Source organism: Marmota monax, unplaced genomic scaffold (assembly GCF_021218885.2).
Source record: "Marmota monax isolate L192 unplaced genomic scaffold, Marmota_monax_Labrador192_F-V1.1 WCK01_AAM20220418_F8-fsc00010, whole genome shotgun sequence".
Classification (NCBI taxonomy): Eukaryota; Metazoa; Chordata; class Mammalia; order Rodentia; family Sciuridae; genus Marmota; species Marmota monax.
Window position 1 is genome coordinate 22393250 of NW_026692321.1, and position 18358 is coordinate 22411607.

The 18358-nt window shown below is 42.8% G+C and overlaps 1 protein-coding gene across 1 annotated transcript in view; it reads right to left on the reverse strand.

Annotated features, from left to right (window-relative positions):
- Window positions 1–18358, reverse strand: part of Capn13 (calpain 13) — a 64743-nt gene that overhangs the window by 31532 nt on the left and 14853 nt on the right. Inside the window, exons 2-5 of the mRNA XM_046441706.2 lie at window positions 18118–18350; window positions 9007–9079; window positions 7801–7916; window positions 2187–2323 (exon numbers count right to left, since the gene is read on the reverse strand). Of these exons, the coding sequence (XP_046297662.1) occupies window positions 2187–2323; window positions 7801–7916; window positions 9007–9079; window positions 18118–18315 (524 nt within the window). The 5' untranslated portion in view covers window positions 18316–18350. The remainder of the gene's footprint in view (window positions 1–2186; window positions 2324–7800; window positions 7917–9006; window positions 9080–18117; window positions 18351–18358) is intronic.

The following is an 18358-nucleotide window of genomic DNA, read 5'->3' on the forward strand; positions in this document are numbered from 1 at the left end:
TAGCTTAGAAGTGAATTAACCTCCCCAAACATGTGCGCCAGTTCAACAACCACTGCTGTTATCTGGGCTTCATTTCCTGTGCTAACGAACAGCTCTTCCTAACACTGGAAATGAGCAACAACCTCGGTTTTACACAAGCTGCCTGAGAAAAAAAGAATGTACCCCAAGAGGACTCGGGCTCCTTGCTCCTTAGGTTGTAGGTTCCAGAAGTCAGGAACTTGGGAGGACTATGGTATTATTACCACCCCAGAGGGCCTAGGATTGGATGCGGCCAGGGCTGCAGTCCTGATAAATAGGGTCTCCTGGTCAGGTGCTAGAGGCCTCGGCTGATTCAGGTTACCTACACCTGCCACCTCCAACTGCTGGGAGGCTGGGCTTCCCCACGTGTGAAATGAGGGTCTGGTTGTGATGATCCTGGAACCCCCGCCTGCTCATTTTCTTCTCCAGGGTGTGGCTCTCTGTGTGGCCTTTGCCCTGGGAGGGATAACTGCTCACTCTCATGTGTCCCTGTCAAGTGTATACTTTCTGAGGCATGGTTTCTTTCCCATAAATAACTTTGTGTTTTATTGCTCAGAGTCTCTTGCCCCACTCTCTCAGTACCTGGCCTCTGAAGACATTCCTATGTGTCTTGTCTATTGGATCTGAGGCTTCCAACTACTGTGTGGCTTTCCACATGAGCACATCTGCCCCATGGTACCTATGCACCTGGTGATAGGTGCCATCATAGATCCAATCTGCACCCCCACTGCACTGTCAGGAACAGCCTTAGACTTGTCTCCTGAGTGTCCCTCTAGGAGTGTCTTTCAGGGTGCGAGATGTGCATGTCACTAATCTGTTGTGGAGTGGCTATTCAGAAGGCTGTTTTGTGGCCCTTCTTCAGGGCTCTTCGAGGATTCCTGGCAAACACTCGGCATTATCCAGAATTCTAACCTCTGCAGTCTCCTAGGAGTGAAGAGGTGTTTTATTATTCTTTTTATTTGCATTTTTCTGATTCTGGAAAGTCTGAGCATCTGTTCATCTGTAAGGGGCTTTATGACAGTGCCCTCTTCCTCACACACAGCCTGAGAGTCTGTCCCAGTGCCAACCCCAGTGCCTGGCATCTGGGGAGATGCTTGGGAGACATCCATTGAATAAAAGCCAGCCCCAAAGCCCAGGTGAAACGTGAGTCAGATGCTATAAGTCCTCAGCCTGTCAGCACCAGAAGCTAGTCCCTGAGCATAGTGTGCAGAGCACAGGAGAATGGGTGAGAATGGGCAAAAGCTGCCCCATACCCACACCCACTGCTACCTCACGTCAGCCATGCCAGGCCTCCAGCTGCCTGGACCTCAGCTTGAAGTGCCCTGTTGATATCTTTGCCTGACGCACTCTCTGATGGGGCTGCTTCTGCCCCTAAGTCCCCTATTGCGGAGGATCCCCCATTCTTCCCGCCTCACTCGGATGCTGCCTCCTCCTACAGACTCAGCCTGTCTCTCTGTGGGTCGGACAGTCAGGCTCAGTTTCTCCTCTGCCCTCTCACTGGACTTCAACCGAGGTATCACTCAGTCAGCCCCCTGTATCTGTAGGCTCCACATCCACGACTCAACTAACCACGGATCAAGACCATTGGGAGGAAAACTGGGTCTGTAGAAAGCATGTGCAGTCTTTCCTTGTCCACTATTCCCTAAACAATACAGTTTAACAACAATTTGCAGAGCATTTACATTGCATCAGGTATTACATGTAATGGAGAGATGATTCAAAGCATACAGGAGGATGTGCATAGGTTGTATACAAACACTACACCATTTTATATAAGAACCTTTAGCACCTGTGGGTTTCAGAATCCATGTGGGGTCTTAGAACCACTTTCCTTCAGATTCCAAGGAGGACTATATTTCATATGGACTCACACCGGCCTAGCAATAATATTATCTGTGCATATCTCTGTCTTCTGCTCTGACCACACTTCACTATGTGTCCCTGGGTCCCTCTTGATGGCCCCAGCACTGATTCTTGCACATGATGATTATTTACAGAGGATACCCAGCCAGGTGGCAATGGCTCTGATATTCCAAGGGACATTGCCCACATTCAGGAGAGCTGCTGAGAGCTACAGGGCCAGCTGGTGGGGAACATCTGCAAGGGCAAGGCATAGGCATGCAGGGCCAGCATGGGAACTCTGGGGAGAGAAGCAGGCCCATACTTACTTGGCATAAGCTTTCTCCAGCAGGCAGGGCCAGAATTCTTGGTTGCCTTTGCGAGGACGTACAAAAAGGCAGTCTCTGCCTATGGCAGGCAGGCGATCATCAACCACCACTTCCACCCACTGGCCATACTGCCAGAACTGGAAGAGAGACACATGTATGTCTTAGGAGTGGTGAGGCAGGAAGGAGCCTCTGCAGCCCTCCAACCTAAGTCAAAAAACAGCCACAGTTGCAACAAGACTTCCATAATGCAAAAACAAACTAGACCCAGAGCAAATCCCAGCTCAGATTGCTAAACAGGACAAGGGCGTGTCACCCATATTGGTAGATGGAGAAAATTAGGCACAGACCAAGTTAGCCCAGGGACGAAGGAGACTTGGGTTCTAGTTTGGCTTTTCTGCTAACTATAACCTCACATTGCCAAGTTCTTTGTGAATTGCAAGGACATGGAGACTCTCTAGGCTCTAGTGCACAAAGGGCAGTAGAGGGAGAATGTGCTAAATAACCAAGAAGAGTGGTAGATGCAGGATTGTAAGGGGGGCGGGAAACCCACCAGGAGCTGACAGCCTGAGGGAGGAGGTAAGATTCAGGCAGTTGATGAAACAGGGAAGGAATCTCAGGAGGTGAGACCACATGGGCAAAGGCTTGGAGGCAGAACAATGCTCATGGCTCAGGAGGACCTAGGTGGTGACAGTCTCCCTCTGGCCCTCCTGTCCTCACGTCACACTGGCACTGCCATTACAGCAGAGATATGTAACTGGATGGTACTGCTGCTGCTAAGAGCTCCAATGAGCCAGATGTTCCTCTCCAAAACAGACTGTTTTCATCTTTAGCATTCAACTCTAAACAGTTCACCCGGGGACATGGCCAAATGAGGAGAATCCATTACAAAGCCAGACTTTTGAGTTTCTTTGCTGGCCTCCCCTGTGCCGGATGAGCAGCAGGGCTTCCAGCTTTAGCCCTGAGCCTTGATGAAAACAAGTCGAAGCCACAGGGGCTCAGCTAAAGCTGGGTGGATGTGATCTCTCATCCACATGACCTTTCCACAGCTGGATGTCCCAGATGTCGGGCTGACACATCCAGCTGAGGACGCACTTTCAGAGCAGAGATGGAGATGAAGAGATGTCAGCAGAGACAGCAAAGAACACGTCCTCATGGACATGAATGCGTCCGTGCACTGCAGCTGACTCAGGCATTCTGTGGACTTGCAGTCTTCTCCCATCGAGCAACAAGATGTGTAGGTGGCGAGGCTGAGGGAGCTGATTCCAGCTCCCAGAGGAAGCAGGGACTGGAAGCACCATTTAGGTTTGGGGCTTAACTGAGTAGCAACACAAAGCAGAGATTGTCCAGTTGGTAGAACTGTGTGTGAATTCTGGTTTTGACTCTTAATGTCCAAGCAACAAATGTTGGGTGAGATGCTTCACTGTGACTCAGTTTCCTCATCTGTCAAATGATGGTAAGATTAAGAACCAACTTCCTTATAGGCAGTGACTGGGATCAGATGACTGTGAAAGCGAGAGTGTTGTTTTGAGGGACTGTTTGTCAACAGTCATTTTGTTTGGCACCCAGAGTAGAGCCTGGTGCCCAGAAGGCCTGCACAAGTGAGTGCATCCGGGCTCCAGTAAGCTGCTCTGGTTACGGTGACTAGAAATCACCCTTGCCTCCATCTTCTCTTACCAGAAATGTGATGGAACTTTCTCTCCCTAGTCAAAGAGAGCATCAGATAAGTTTGCTGTTGAGGAGAGGATGTAAGTGGCCTGACTGGTGGTCAGGAATGGGACCATGAACCTATATTTCTTGGTCTGCATTTCTGGATGAGGAAGGAGGACTGGTGTCTGGACAGAGTTTCTACCCTCTAAGAACCATGCAGGCACCATTTTGCCTGCACCCAAATGCCTGACAGGAAAACCAGAAGTGTTTTGGGCAAAGCATCCAAGGGGCCATAGGCACTGGGTGCTATCCAGAAGAATTGCTTGAGCACACAACCATGAGGAGAGGTCTTCAGAGCTCGCACTGCAGGTCCTTTGGGGAACTGTGCAACTGTCTTTGTCACCCAGAAGGGCAAAGCGCGTCCTGTCTGGGTCTATAACCACCTAAGTAACTCCTCCAACCCCCGCCACCACCACCATGTTGGCAGCTCCAGGGTGAGCCCAGGCGTAGCTCAATCCTGAATCTTCCAGTGCACTCCTCATTGTGTCCCTGGACCAGCAGTGGCAGCAGTATCACCAAGGTGCCTATCAAAAGAACCAGGATGCACACAGTGGGACCTCAGGAGGGAGAACAGGGCTGACACATCCAGCTGAGCATGCACTGCAAGAGGCCCAGCAATGAAGGAGGGAGATTGAGCAGGAGGAGTCTGGTCTTCAGATAGAGAGTTCACTGAATTCCGGGCAGGACTATTTCTTAAAGGCACACATCTGAAGATATTCTAGAAAGATTTTTGACTTCCAGGGAAAGAAAGAGAACGTCTTAGAGATGTGCAGTTTGAAAGTACATTCTGCATACAAAGCCTGAAAAATAGATTAGCATTGGATTTTTCTTCTGCAACATTAGAGGCCACAAGACAATGGGACAACGGAAATTTTGAGAAAAGGAACGTGTTCCAAGAATCTTAAATCTAACCAAAATGTCGTTTCTTAAATAAGAGCACATGAAAACCCTTCATGTAGACTGAGGAAATTATGCAAAGAGCTACTTCTATCCAATGAAAGTTAAATTAGAACAAAAATCTCAAACAATAAAGGTAGAAGAAACAGTGGTAATCAATGAGTTCTTAACATGCTTTTTATAAGAAACAGGCCTAAAATAGTGAAAATGAAATTGGTAATTAAGGGACAAACAAAGACATAAGAGGGAAATGTAAATAATAGGAAGTTGGTGTGGCAATTTGATTGTCAGATAAAGAGAAATTCAAGGCCGAAAGCTTTAAGTATAACAAACAGAGATGCTACACAAGTTTTATCCTAACAAAAAGATAAAGATCATAAACTTCTGGCCACCAAAGGATACAATGAGAATATGTGCAGAGCCAGAATACTTGTAAGCATGAGAATTCTCAAAATGATGACTTTGAGGAGGAACTTCAATTGTTCATTTAGTATTTGATAAATTAAGCAGAAAAATTAAGTCCAGATAAAATAGAAAATTGTAGATAGTACAATCTGCAAATAAGAAAGATTGAGTCAGTGAATAGACTCATGATCACTGGATAACCTATATTCTCGGGTGTCCGTGAATCATCAACAAAAACTGTCACAGACTTAACCATAACTAAAACTAGTTTAATAATTTCCCCGAATGTTGATATTTTATGATTTATATTCTTCGGCTATAATCTAACAAAACTAAAACTCAGCAACCAGATGATTGCCCTTTCCTAGAAAATGTCATCATTTATAAATTAAATACACTTTAAAGGAATAACTCCCATATATATATGAATGAACAAACCAAAACTTAAAAACCAAAAATAATCATCTTAAAATTAATAAAAGTAAGTCTTTGTGTGTGCGTGTGTGGCGGGGGGGGGGGGGGGGTACTGGAGATTGTACCAGAGTCTTGTGTCAGCTACTCTTCAACTGAGCTACATTCCCAGGCCAAAAGTAAAATATTTTATAATAAAACTTATAGATTCAGATAAGATCTCAGAGGAAAATTTATAGTTTTAAAAGCTTTTGTCATTAAAAAAGAATTCAAATACTAAACTGTGCAATTTCAGTAATACAAAAAAGAACAATACAATTAACCAAGATAAAGAAAAAAGAAATTAATAAAGATAAAATTAAAATTAATAGCATAGAAATCAAAACCTTAAAAAGAAAAAAATAGCATGAATAGTGAAAATCAAAGTTGATTTGTTTTAAAATATCAATACAAACAGATTAGTTGGATTGAGAAAAACTGGATTATGGAAAATAAAAATATAGCACTGTTGTTGAGAAAGTAGATTTAGCCACAGATTATAAGAAATTCAATGGATTCTCAGAATTGCATGAGCAAATCTAAGTCAATGCATTTGGAAATAAAGAAGAAATAGTTGATTTTTCTGGTAAAGAATAAATTTCAAGAATTAAGTTTAGTAGAAATAAGGTATCTGAGCAGGTTTATAGTTACTGAATATATAGAAGGAGTTAAAGAAATTATATTTTAAAATGTGATTATCAGGGTCAGCTAATTTAACCATTGTCTATTTTTTTCTTTCTTTCATTTTTGTTTATTTTACTTTCAAAGGGCAGATAATGATTAGCAAATATTATTCAAATTATCTCAAATTAAAAAGTAGGTAATACTCAACCAATTCATTTTTAAAAGCTAGCATAATGCAAATGTGACAAAATAACATAAACTAGAAGCTAATTTTACACATGATACAGGGACAAAAATTCTAACAAATATTTAGCAAATTGAATCTGACAGTATATCAGGAAAGTATATTCCACAAATCAAAGGGAGACAGGAATTTGACTCTTTTCACTTTGATTCAAAATTGTGAGTTGCTAACTAATGTGACAGGGCAAAGAAGAGCAAAATAAGTTCTACAAAAATTAAAATGAGAAACAAAATTATCTTTTAAAAAATTGGATTGCTTTGTTTTCTATTTTTATTTGTAGATGAACACAATACCTTTATTTTTGTATTTATTTTTATGTGGGGCTGAGGATTGAACCCAGTGCCTCATATGTGTGAGGCAAGCACTCTACCACTGAGCCACAACTCCAGTCTCAAAACAAAATTATCTTTACTTCAGTTATTAGGTAACTAAAATGATCCAGATTCTGCTAAAGAACAAAATAAGAAATTATTAAAGAGTCTGGTAAGGTATTTAGATCCAGTTTAACAAACAATAAATAGTAGCTTTTCTTTTTTCCAGTGATGCCTAATTGGAAAAGAGCAGAACAAAAACAAACAAATAAACAAAAAACACAACTTCATTCACATTAGCTATAAAATTATAAAATATTTGAGCATAATTTACCAAAAAAGGGTAGAGCATCAATAAGAAAATGTAACTATAACATTTTACTGAAGGGCATTAAACTAGTTTTGAATAAATAGAAAGGCAACGTTTCTGGAAGAGAATAATTAAAATAATAAAAATGTAATTTTTCCAAATAAATACATAAATTTGATGCTAATACATTGTACATCACAGTGGCTTTTCTTTTTTATTAGACTAATGATTTTAAAATTCCCACAGAAGAATAAATGTGCAAGAAGTACCAAGATATTTTTGAGAAAATAATAATGAATAATGAAGTGGGGGACTTTGCCCCAGGGGTTACAACTTCCTATGATACTCCTGTAATCAAAATAACAGGACACGGTGCAGGAATAGATACAGAGACAAGAACCCACCATCATTACAAGGTTCTGAATCAATAACTCTTTTATTTTGCTAATTATTACTGTCATTTCTTCTTATTTCCCTGAAAACACTTTAATTCTCATATGTGTAACCAAGTCATAAGCCCCATGAGATAGGCTGTGTAACTAACACAGGAATGTCACTCTCATCTCAGGCTCCCAGGCCACAAGAATACCCATGACTCTGGCTTCCTCTGTGCCTCTGTGCTCAAGGAGTGCTCTATTGTCTAAGGAGTGACAGCAGCATACATACCCGGAAACGGAAAATCCCTGCATACTGGTGTGAAAAGCTTTGGTCCATCAGGATCTTCTGCAGACACTGAGGGTTCTGGGTCAAGGAGCCCAGCGCTGCCAGGAACCAGCAGTCTCCTGGGAAGGAATAAAATCATAGAGACCATGTGGACACACCTGGAAGACCCATCCCATGACTTTACAGGTCCTTGGCCCCCAGAATTGGTACACTTCCTTATGAATACAGGTTAAGCATACTTTATTTGGAAAGCTTGGGATCAGACAAGTTACAGATTTGGGATTTTTTCAAATTTTGGAATATTTACATATACACAATGAGTTATCCTGGGGAGGGACCCAAGTTTAAATACAAAATTCATATATGTTTCATATGCACCTTATACACAGTGCCTGAAGGCAAATTTTAAGCAGAGCAGTATTTTTAGTGCACCTGTATTTGACTGCAACCCATAACGTAAGGTCAGATGTGAAATTTTCTACTTGTGGCAATAGCTGGCTCTCAAAAAGTTTAGAATTTTGGAGCATTTCAGATTTTGAATTAAGACAGCTTAATGTATAACCCATATTTTCCCTCTGAGAGCAGAAAATTGGAAAATTGGGGAAAGGATTCACTGGAGCCAGTTCCAAGCAAGTATAGAAGGGACAGCTGATGGCTGTTGTAGTGGCGGCAGTGGGGGTGATGGTGTGGTGAAGGAGCACTGGGGAACCCCAGCCAGGCTTTGACAGAGCTGGGTCCAACTTACTCCTTGATTCTCTTATTGCCAAAGTGCTCAGAGCTAAAGTCACAGAAAATTCTGCTGCTAGCAAAGGTGGCCGTGGTGCTTTGGACCACATGGGAAACAGACCTTTGCTGATACTTGCTCAGCTCCTACCCACACAGGGCCTTTGTAGGCAGCACAAGGATTCTCTCTTCCTGCCTTGAGGGATGTGGGCCTTGTGTTTCTCCTTGGGCACCATTGTGGGCCCTTTTGAATATGATTATCCCCTCCCCTGAGTCTCTCCTTCACCTTCAACAGGGTCAATTGTTTGAATCCTATTTCAGGAGGCATTGTGCTCAGTGCCGAAGCCACAGAGACACACTTAGAGAGCTCCTTTCTCCAGTCAGCAAAACCCTGTGAGTGGACATTGGGGTGGTGGCCAGGTAGAAATTTTATAAGCAGGTGAAGTCCAAGTCCAAGGGCTGGGAGGAAAGATGTTGAGTTCTCACCTGCTATTCCTTGTTGGATGTCAAATCTGCTTGCATCTTCCAGGATGAAGTGAGGGGGAACCTCTGATAATTCCTTAGGAAAGAGGAAGAAAAGCTGTGAGCATCTTTTACTGCTTTGTGCCCTGAGGTGGGACCTAAGACATCATTCACTTAGTCTTTGAGGGATAGAGTTTAATTTTTAAACAGGTGCTTAAAATCTTCATTAGGTGGGAGGCTGAGACAGGAGGATTGTAAGGTCAAGGCCAATCTCAGCAAATTAGCGAGAACCTGTCTCAAAAAAAAAAAAAATTAAGGAAGGACTGGGGATGTAGCTCAGGAGTAAAGCACCTGGGATGCAATCACCAGTACCAGAAAACAAAACAAAGAAATTTTAAAAAACTAAATCAGGAAAGTTCTTTTGATCTTCAGGCTCTTCTGTTCTTAGAAAAGTAGGTGTCAAAGGCAATAAACATAGAAGCATGAGGGGACAACATAAATAAAGGCTCAGGATCCTTATAGTAAATAGCCTTTCTGGTCCCCAAAAGCCAATGTTTTATTAAGAGGCTACAAACACACACACACATACACACAAATTGAAAGAACGATCAAGGCTTTCCTGCTGGTTTATCAAGGCAGCTCTGCATATGCATAGAGCAGGGGTTGGTCTGAGAGTTGAAACAGTTTAACAGTTTAAAGGTTTTGGCAGCTGGCATGGAGTGCTTTCTGATTGGTGGGTAAGGATCATGTGAGTCAGCAGGACTCACCATTGGCCGGCTCTTCTTGGGGGGGATGGGGAGGTTAGTCTTTGGAGCTAGGGCGACTCCCAACACAAATGAATAAGATACATGTGTTAGATACATGTGTTAGATGAGACTTTTATAATGTAACAGGTGCTCTATCATTTCATAATAAAACTTGTGAAATGGCATCTCTCAGACATCAGCTTGGGTGTGTTCTGGATTCTGGGTCCCAGATCAGCCACTTGTTGCACAGGATAAAAGGTAGGCATGTTCTTATCTTTGCCCACCCCTGGCTCACCCAGAAACTGAATTTGGAAGACCCTATCCTTCTCCAACCTCCAATCCACACACACCCGCCCACCAGAAAAAAAGGGATGCTAGAGAGTTCCACAGTACAGCAACATCTGGGGAAACTTGGGGGATCTCAGCAGGGTTGTGAGAGTTCCTAAGGGAATCCCCAGGCACTTTGGGGGCACACTGGGCTGAAGGTCCAGCTCCTGCCCCAGAACTGGCCCACGCTCGAGTTTGTCCCTACTAAAGGCCCACAGGATTATCCTATTGAGGAGTCGGTGCAGCTCTTCCTGATCTCCACGGCATCATATGCATAATTTGGCAACTGTTCCTCCATCATTTCTTTTCACGTTGACAAATAAGAGGGTCACATTGTAGAAATAGATTAAATTGCCCAACAGCCATGAAAGTACAGAGTGTTGCACCTTGTAGAAACTGCCAGACTTGTGTAAGTGGCCAGTTTCCTGGAGGGGACCCAGATGGGACAAACAAAGGTGTGCCCCTCTGCAAACACATTGCACCGGGTAAGGGCATCCTCTTAACCAGCCTCCCCTGCTTTCTTAACAACTGACCATCAAATGCCAGGAGAGGCACCTGCAGGCTCTGCCTGGAGAGGGGGCTCCTCTGCCAGACCTGTGGTCTGGCTGGACTTGGGCGTCCCTAAGCCAAACAGTCAGGGAAGAATGCCCTGGGGGCTTCAGCTGTGTGCACAGGGCAGCCAGCCAGTTTGAAAACAACTTGGGGCACTTTAGTAACCACTAATTCTCCCATTTACTATGAAAAGGAACTACAAGTCTCAAAGAAGTCCTGTTACTTCACTCTCAAGTGCTCATGTGTTTTCTCTCTCTCTCTCTCTCTCTCTCTCTCTCTCTCTGTCACTGGAGAGTGAACCCAAGGGGGTTCTACCACTCAGCTACATCCCCTAGCCCTTCTAATTTTAATTCCAGACAGAGTCTTGCTAAATTCCCTAGGCTGTTCTTGAACTTGTCCTGCCTCAGCCGTCCGAGTAACTGGGATTATAGGCGTGTGCCAACACAGCCCAGATTTTGCTCTGTTCTCTTGACCTACCACCAGCTCTTCTGCTGCTGTCCTGCTGCTTTCCCTCCATCAACCTGCATAGAAGGTGGGCAGGTGCATTCAGAGGGGTCCTCCAGAGAGACCTGCTGTGGAGTCCTGCCCTGACGTTTCTCCCCAGATGACCTGAAGACCTTGAGCCATTTTCTCTCTTTTGCAGAGGCTCAGTTTCCTCATGTGTAAAATGGGAACAGGATGTAAAGATAGTTAGGAGACTCAAATGATGAAATAAGGCAATGGCTGCTGTTTTTGAAACCCTGGCTGAGGGCTGGCTGTTTATTCCTGGATTATTGGCTGCAGGCTCCAGACAGCCTTGCAGAGCAGCATGAGTCCTTCCATTCTGCAAATGAGGAAGGAAGTGAAATACTTAGTGCAGTGTCCTACAGGGTACATATTCAATAAATATTGACTCCCTTCTCCTGAAATACCTGCAAGGTTAAAAAGGCTGAGCTCATAGATACACCCATAGCCTCAGATGCATTTGTTGCTAGACAGAATAAAAACATGAATTAAAAGCCATCAATTCATAGACATTAGAAAGTAAAAGACAAAAGGGGCTCCCAAAAATAGCAAATGCAAGTGATGAAAAGAACAATTGTGAATTGTGAGATGAATCAGAAGAATAGCAAGATTAATCAAGTAAAAAAAAAAAGTTCTACTCAGGATAGGCAATTTACACAGACCCAACCTTTGGCACATGTGATAGAGAAACCAAACAAGATTAGATAAAAATGGTCTTTGGAAATATAAAAAGACAATGTAACATTCTATGCTAGTCAATTAAGAAATACTAGTAATTTTCTAAAATTAACTTTATACTAGTTATTTTAAAAAATTAACATGGCTGAAATGACTCAAGTATTTACTAACTAAAAATACCAATAGCTTTGGTATAATATTTTTACCATAAGGAGTAGCTCCCCAATATATCTGTAAAGGCTTCCAGGTACATGAAATTTTCCTGCTGAGTCTCTCAGACTTATAGGGAATAGACAGTTCTTGTGTCATTCACCAGTTCAGTGTTAAGAAGAAAAAAGAATCTTGTTACCAATTAAGAAGCCAGTATAGCCTTGATGATCAACCTGAGAGAGAACACACACACACACACACACTATATAGTGTGTGTGTATATATAAATATAAATATATATATATATACATACATATATACCAGATTGATTTTGCCTAATATATTACTATCAAATAGGATTTGCTGTAGAAATGCAGAATGCAAAAATGGCTTCAGAACTTCTAATAACATGAACTAGCACTTGTAGGGGTAAAGCGTTGACATTTCATGTCATAATTGCTATGAAGGCATTTAATACACAAGTTTTTATATTTTTCTGAAACAATAAAAGTTATAATTAAAAAACAAAAAAACATTATCGAATTAGGAACAGAGGCTATTTTAGTGTGATGAAAATTAAATGGAGATTATTTCAAACATGAAATCAATAGTCAACCTCAAGTTTACACAGAAACCCTGCAATCACCTGTGTCCAGATGGGCGGGCACCTGTGTCTCCTGTCCTCCAGGCACATGTCCCTTCCCTACCATGGGCTTTAGAGCTATGAGAGGCCACCACAAAGAGGAATAGACATGCTCAGAAGCATTTTTGTCTTTCATCTGACTTCCTAAGACAAGGCCCATAATGAAACTAAGTACCTGAGACAAGACTCATAAGGAAAATAAGCCCTGGCCTGGGCAGGTCCCCGGTGACCAGGTGGGCAGGGCACTAGAGCAGTGGTGAAGTCAGCGTGATCAGATCCTAGATCAGATCAGGATGAACTACTGCCTAAGGGTGACTCAGGATCCCTGGGCAGCCCCGCCTTCGCAGTTCTGATTTCCTGGGTCAGCCAGAGGTGGACACAGTTCCTCAGGCCAGTTGAGGCCCAGCGAGGGTGAGGGAGAGCTGAGTGATTTGTTCCAGTTCCTACAGGAGCAGGCTAGGAACTGGGCACTCTGCCCACAGGGAGCCGTGCTCTTCCCTCTAACCACAGCAGCAGTCACAGTCTTCTGAGCTTTAGGGTCTCTGACTCCTTGAGATGGGGAGTCAGAAACCCTAAAGATGATTTTTGGCTGTGTCCAAGCAGGTGTTTGGGGGTGAGATTAGCATTTGAATCACTGGGCTCCTAAAGCAGTTGACCCTCCCCAGTGTGTGGGGGCATCTTCCAATCCACTGAAGCCCTGAATAGAACAAAAGGCAGAGAAAGAGAATTTGCCCCTTCTCAGCTTGAGCTTTATCCTGTCCTCAGACTGAAATGATGCTAGTAGATCCCCTGGTTTTCAGGCCCCTGATGCAGATATAAGTCTGTCTCTGGCCCTCCTCTGGCTGCAGCTTGCAGATGGTATATCGTGGGACTCTCAGCCTCTAGAACATGTGAGCCGACAGCTCCTAAAAAAATCTTTCTAATAAATGTATCAATAGGACATATATATTAGGATGTATATATAAATCTATCAATAGGGAGTGTATATATATATATATATATATATATATATGTATATATATATAATAGGATATATATGTTAGGCTATGTAATAGGACATACAGTCAATATACTTTTCAAAATAATAAATATTTAATATTTATAACTTATACATGTGTCTCAATGAGATACATATCATTGGTTTTGTGTCTTGGAGAGCCCTGAGTAATACAGTCCAACTAAGTAATTTCAGGAATTGAGTTCTGGAGGGGGGCATTTTTCAAGCAAAGTTTCGGGTGATCTCTGTTCTATTAGGTATGTCAGAAGCTCCTATAATGCAAGAGCTCCTGGGATCTTAGCAAATAGCCTCTCTGAAGTGGTTCATCAGCCGATGTCCCCCCATTGCCTCTGGAGTGTCTCTCCCAATGTGACAGCATTGGCATCACTCTGCACTCTCTTCAAAGGCTGCTAAAGACTTCCCCACACTGCATGCTGCTCTGGATGAGGAGACACTATGCATCTTGACATGTGGCCCTTTCAGACAGTGTCCAGAGGTAAGGCTTGGACGGGTGGCAACTTCACTCTCTTTAGTTTTCCTAGAGGGCTTTGATATATTGACATCAAAGTCCTTTGACTCAGTGGCAATTGGCTGTTGGCATAGTCACTTCTGTCACCTTCTGTTACCTGTTGCCTGATGGGACATCTATGCAATCCACCCTACACTCATCTCTCCACTCTTTAACCTCTTCCTTTTCTGAAGAACACATTTTGATACCAAGCTGAATCATTTCTAGTGAATTTTCCCAAGAGAAACTGCTCTGGCTGCGTGAAGATGAACACTGTTGTGGACAGGCAGGACTTGGCCCTGTGACGGCCACAGGCTGACCCACAACGGGGCTGCTGCTGAGCTCTGAGTGCTCAGTAGACAACATGCTTTTGGCACTCAGCCCATTCGTCATTGAAAACTGGAATGTTTTTTCACTATAGAATGGGGACAAAGATGACCTTCTTGTCCCTTGGTCTGACACACATTGGTGACCATTGTGAGGCTCCACCATCTACAATGCTGGGCCATCCTATACAGTAGGCACAAGACACATGTGGCTATTCAGATTTAAATTTAATAAAATTAAAATTTCACCTTGGTCTATACCCAAAGGACTTAAAAACAGCATACTACAGGGACACAGCCACATTAATGTTTATAACAGCACAATTCACATTAGCTAAACCATAGAACCAACCTAGACACCCTTCAATAGATGAGTGGATTAAAAAAATGTGGCATATAAACACAATGGAATATTACTCAGCAATAAAAGAGAATAAAATCATGGCATTTGCAGGTAAATGGATGGAGTTAGAGAAGATAATGCTAAGTGAAGTTAGTCAATCCCAAAAAAACAAATGCCAAATATTTTCTCTGATATAAGGAGATTGATTTATAGTGGGGTAGGGAGGGGGAGCATGGGAGGAATAGACAAACTCTAGATAGGGAAGAGGAGTGGGAGGAGAAGGGAGGGGGCATGGGGTTAGAAATGATGATGGAATGTGATGGACATCATTATCCAAAGTACATGTATGAAGACATGAATTGGTGTGAATATACTTTGTATACAACCAGAGATATGAAAAACTGTGCTCTATATGTGTAATAAGAATTGTAATGCATTCTGCAGTTGTATATAAACTTAAAAAATTTAAAAATAAATAAACAAATAATAATGCTTCAGAATACAAAATAAAACAAAATAAAATAAAACTTCAGTCCCTCAGTTGCATCAGCCACATTTTAAGTGCTCAAAAGCCACATGTGACTAATGGCTATAGCATTGGATAGCACAGAAAGAACCTCTCCAGCATCACGGAAGGGTCCCTGGGACAATGCTGATCCATTTAGTGAGGGTGATATCATCTACTTCACAGGACTGTGAGGAGAATTAAATGAAAACTGCACAAAAAGTGCAAATAAAGCTAACACATGCATGCTCTCACAAACAGATTTATTATTGCTATCCATGATATAAAATTTCTCCTAAAAGGGAGCTACTCTAAGTATTCCATTTAATTCAGGGGAATGTGGCACAGACACCCCAGATGTAAGTATGATTCTTAGTATTATCTCTTGCTGAGAGTGGGGGTTACAGGAAGCACTGAGACTGATGAGTTGTTGAGTCCCTTCACCACAAGGTCACAGGCTGTAAAGAAGCTGAGTGGGGCTGTGGGAGAGGTTGGAAATTCTTTAAAGGAAAACAAAACAAAATAGGTGGGGAAGGAGCTTCTTCTTTAAACAAAATTTGATCAGCAAAATGGATTCGGCAGAGGAAGGGAAAGTAGGAAAAGGGAAAGAGGGAGAGAGAGGGCATTAAGGGCAGCATCTGGGTCAGGAGTCTTTGTTTAAATCCTGGGTCCTTCCCTCCCTAACCATGTCACCTTGGTGAGTCACATCACCTCTCTGAACCTCAGTTTCCTTTTCTATAAATTTAGAAAACAAAGGACACAAAGATGTATGGAAAGTCCTGTACAAATGTTAAGTATTGTAGATTCTGAAAAGGGACACATAGAAATGTGATATTTAAAAAGAAACATTGAAGTGAAGAATGACCTCCAGTAGAATTCAGGAAAGCTGTTGGACAAGGAGAGTAGGGGAAAAACACAATGGCCCCTAGCTGCCTCTATTTTAGGCTCCTGCTACGATTATGTATGAATGGTTTCACGTCTATTTGCCTCAGTTTCTCCTTGCTTCTAAAATACATCACAGACTGAGGCATTGCTGGAATTAGATAGTAAGAAAAAGTCAACCCTTTCTAAATAGAAATGTTATAAATTCCTCAACACTATAAATATGTCTCACATCTATTGCTCAACACCTGTAAGAGTGAGAGAAAAAAACCTACTGTTTCTAAAACAATCTCAGTGTTTGAAATAAAATAACAAAGAATGACCCTTCAAAATTTCTTCCTTTACTTCAGTACGGGGCACTGAACCCAAGTGTGCTTTACATTGAGCTACATCCCCAGCCCTTTATCTATCTATTTATTATTTACTTACTATTTATTTAGAGACAGAGTCTCACAAGTTACCCAAGCTGGCCTTGAACTTATGATCTTCCTGCCTCAGCCTCCCAAGTAACTGGGACTACAGGTGTGGGACTATAGGTGTGCACTACCGGGTTTTGCTCAGAATTAAAAAAAAAAAAAATACAGTTCACTTGCCTTAGTTCTGCACAGGAGGTGAAGGTCAGAAGAAGTCATTGGTGTGGACTTACTGCCCATGGCTGCTGCGATGGACCCTGGATGGCTGAAACACCTTCATCTTCCTTTGAGCACCATCCCTGATTCACCTGATCTCCACGAACCCTCACCTCCCACTCCCATACAAATCTGTCCTGATGTAAGCAAGAGGTGTCATCTCCAGAGCTGGAAGATTTGACTTGTTCTTCTCATGGGCAGAAGTGAGTTAGCTATATACACATCAGACAGATACTTTTGGGGTCCCACAGCCTCTCATTGGGCATCGTCAGAACTCTCACTGGGCATCTCATTGGGCATCATCAGAAAATACCTGAACCAACTTTATTGGACGTGCTTAGTAGAGAGCTTGGCATTTTATCTGTGCTCAGTGTGTCTTTATAGTCTCTTCTGCTTCCCTATTAGAATTCACTCAAAAGGAATATGTCTTGTCAGTCATTTATACTGACCATCATTCACCTACTAGATTTTATACTATTTTTTTTCTTATTAAAGGTTCTACTGGAGCTTTTGGAAGCATGAACAGGAGGTTGGAGTCTCAGGATCCTCAAAGTGTTTCTTACCTGTCCCCTTCTCATCAGTAGTAGTCCTCATGAGATTATGAGAAGTTTGAATCTGCTGAGAAATTTCCTGTGGAGCTTCATGCTCTAAAACTATGATTGTTCTAGAAAAACTAGTGTGGCTCACCATGCTGCGAGGTGGAATAAGATGCCATCTGCTGAGGTGGGGGAGTCAGGGTAGCTCGAATGCTGCCTTGAAATATCTCCCTAATTTTACAGTGGAAGTCTGAAATTCTTTTATAGGCGATCAACCCTTTACAAGATTGAGAATGTGAATATAGAAGAGGCCAGGCAATTATTCAAATTCATCCCATAGTATAAATGACCGGCATGATATATCCCCTTTGAGTGCATCCTAATAGGGACAGAAAAAAGAATATAAAGACACTGACATCTAAAGAGAATAAAGGGTGACAGACTGATAGATGGGCTCAATTATGGAGGAGGGAGAGACCCTAAAGACCAACTACCACAGTCCTCATACCAATGGCTTTTCATTTTTCTATGACAGAGCTGAGGCATTTTAATCCAGTGGTATACTCAGAGTTAGAACTGGGTTAGAACCAAAGATCCGGGCTCTGGCCCCTGGCACAGGGTCTTCCCTTCCCACTGAGAGGACACAACACTGTAGCAGAGGGTCCTAATGTATTTCATTCTCCTTCTCATTCTCTTTGGACCACCCATGACAATCAGGTCTCAGGCCCATGCTCCTTTCACTGGGAGGTGCCATGACAGGCAGCTCCGAGGGCCGCAGAGCTGGGTGTGTTCTCGAGGTACGGACTCACCCATGGCCGCTTCCACTCCAGGAAGGAAAGATTTTTTCCCTGGAGCAGCTTCTGTCCTATGGAAGAAGCCTCAGCTGGAAACGTCTCATCCTCAAATGGCAGGCGGCTGCGTAGGCAACGATCCCGCAAGGAGTAGAAGTCCTGATCATTGAACTTGATGACAGAGGTCTCTGACAGAGGCTCTGGGTTATATGCCATGACTCTCCTTAGAAGACTTCTGAGGTCCTTTCTTTCTGGTGAG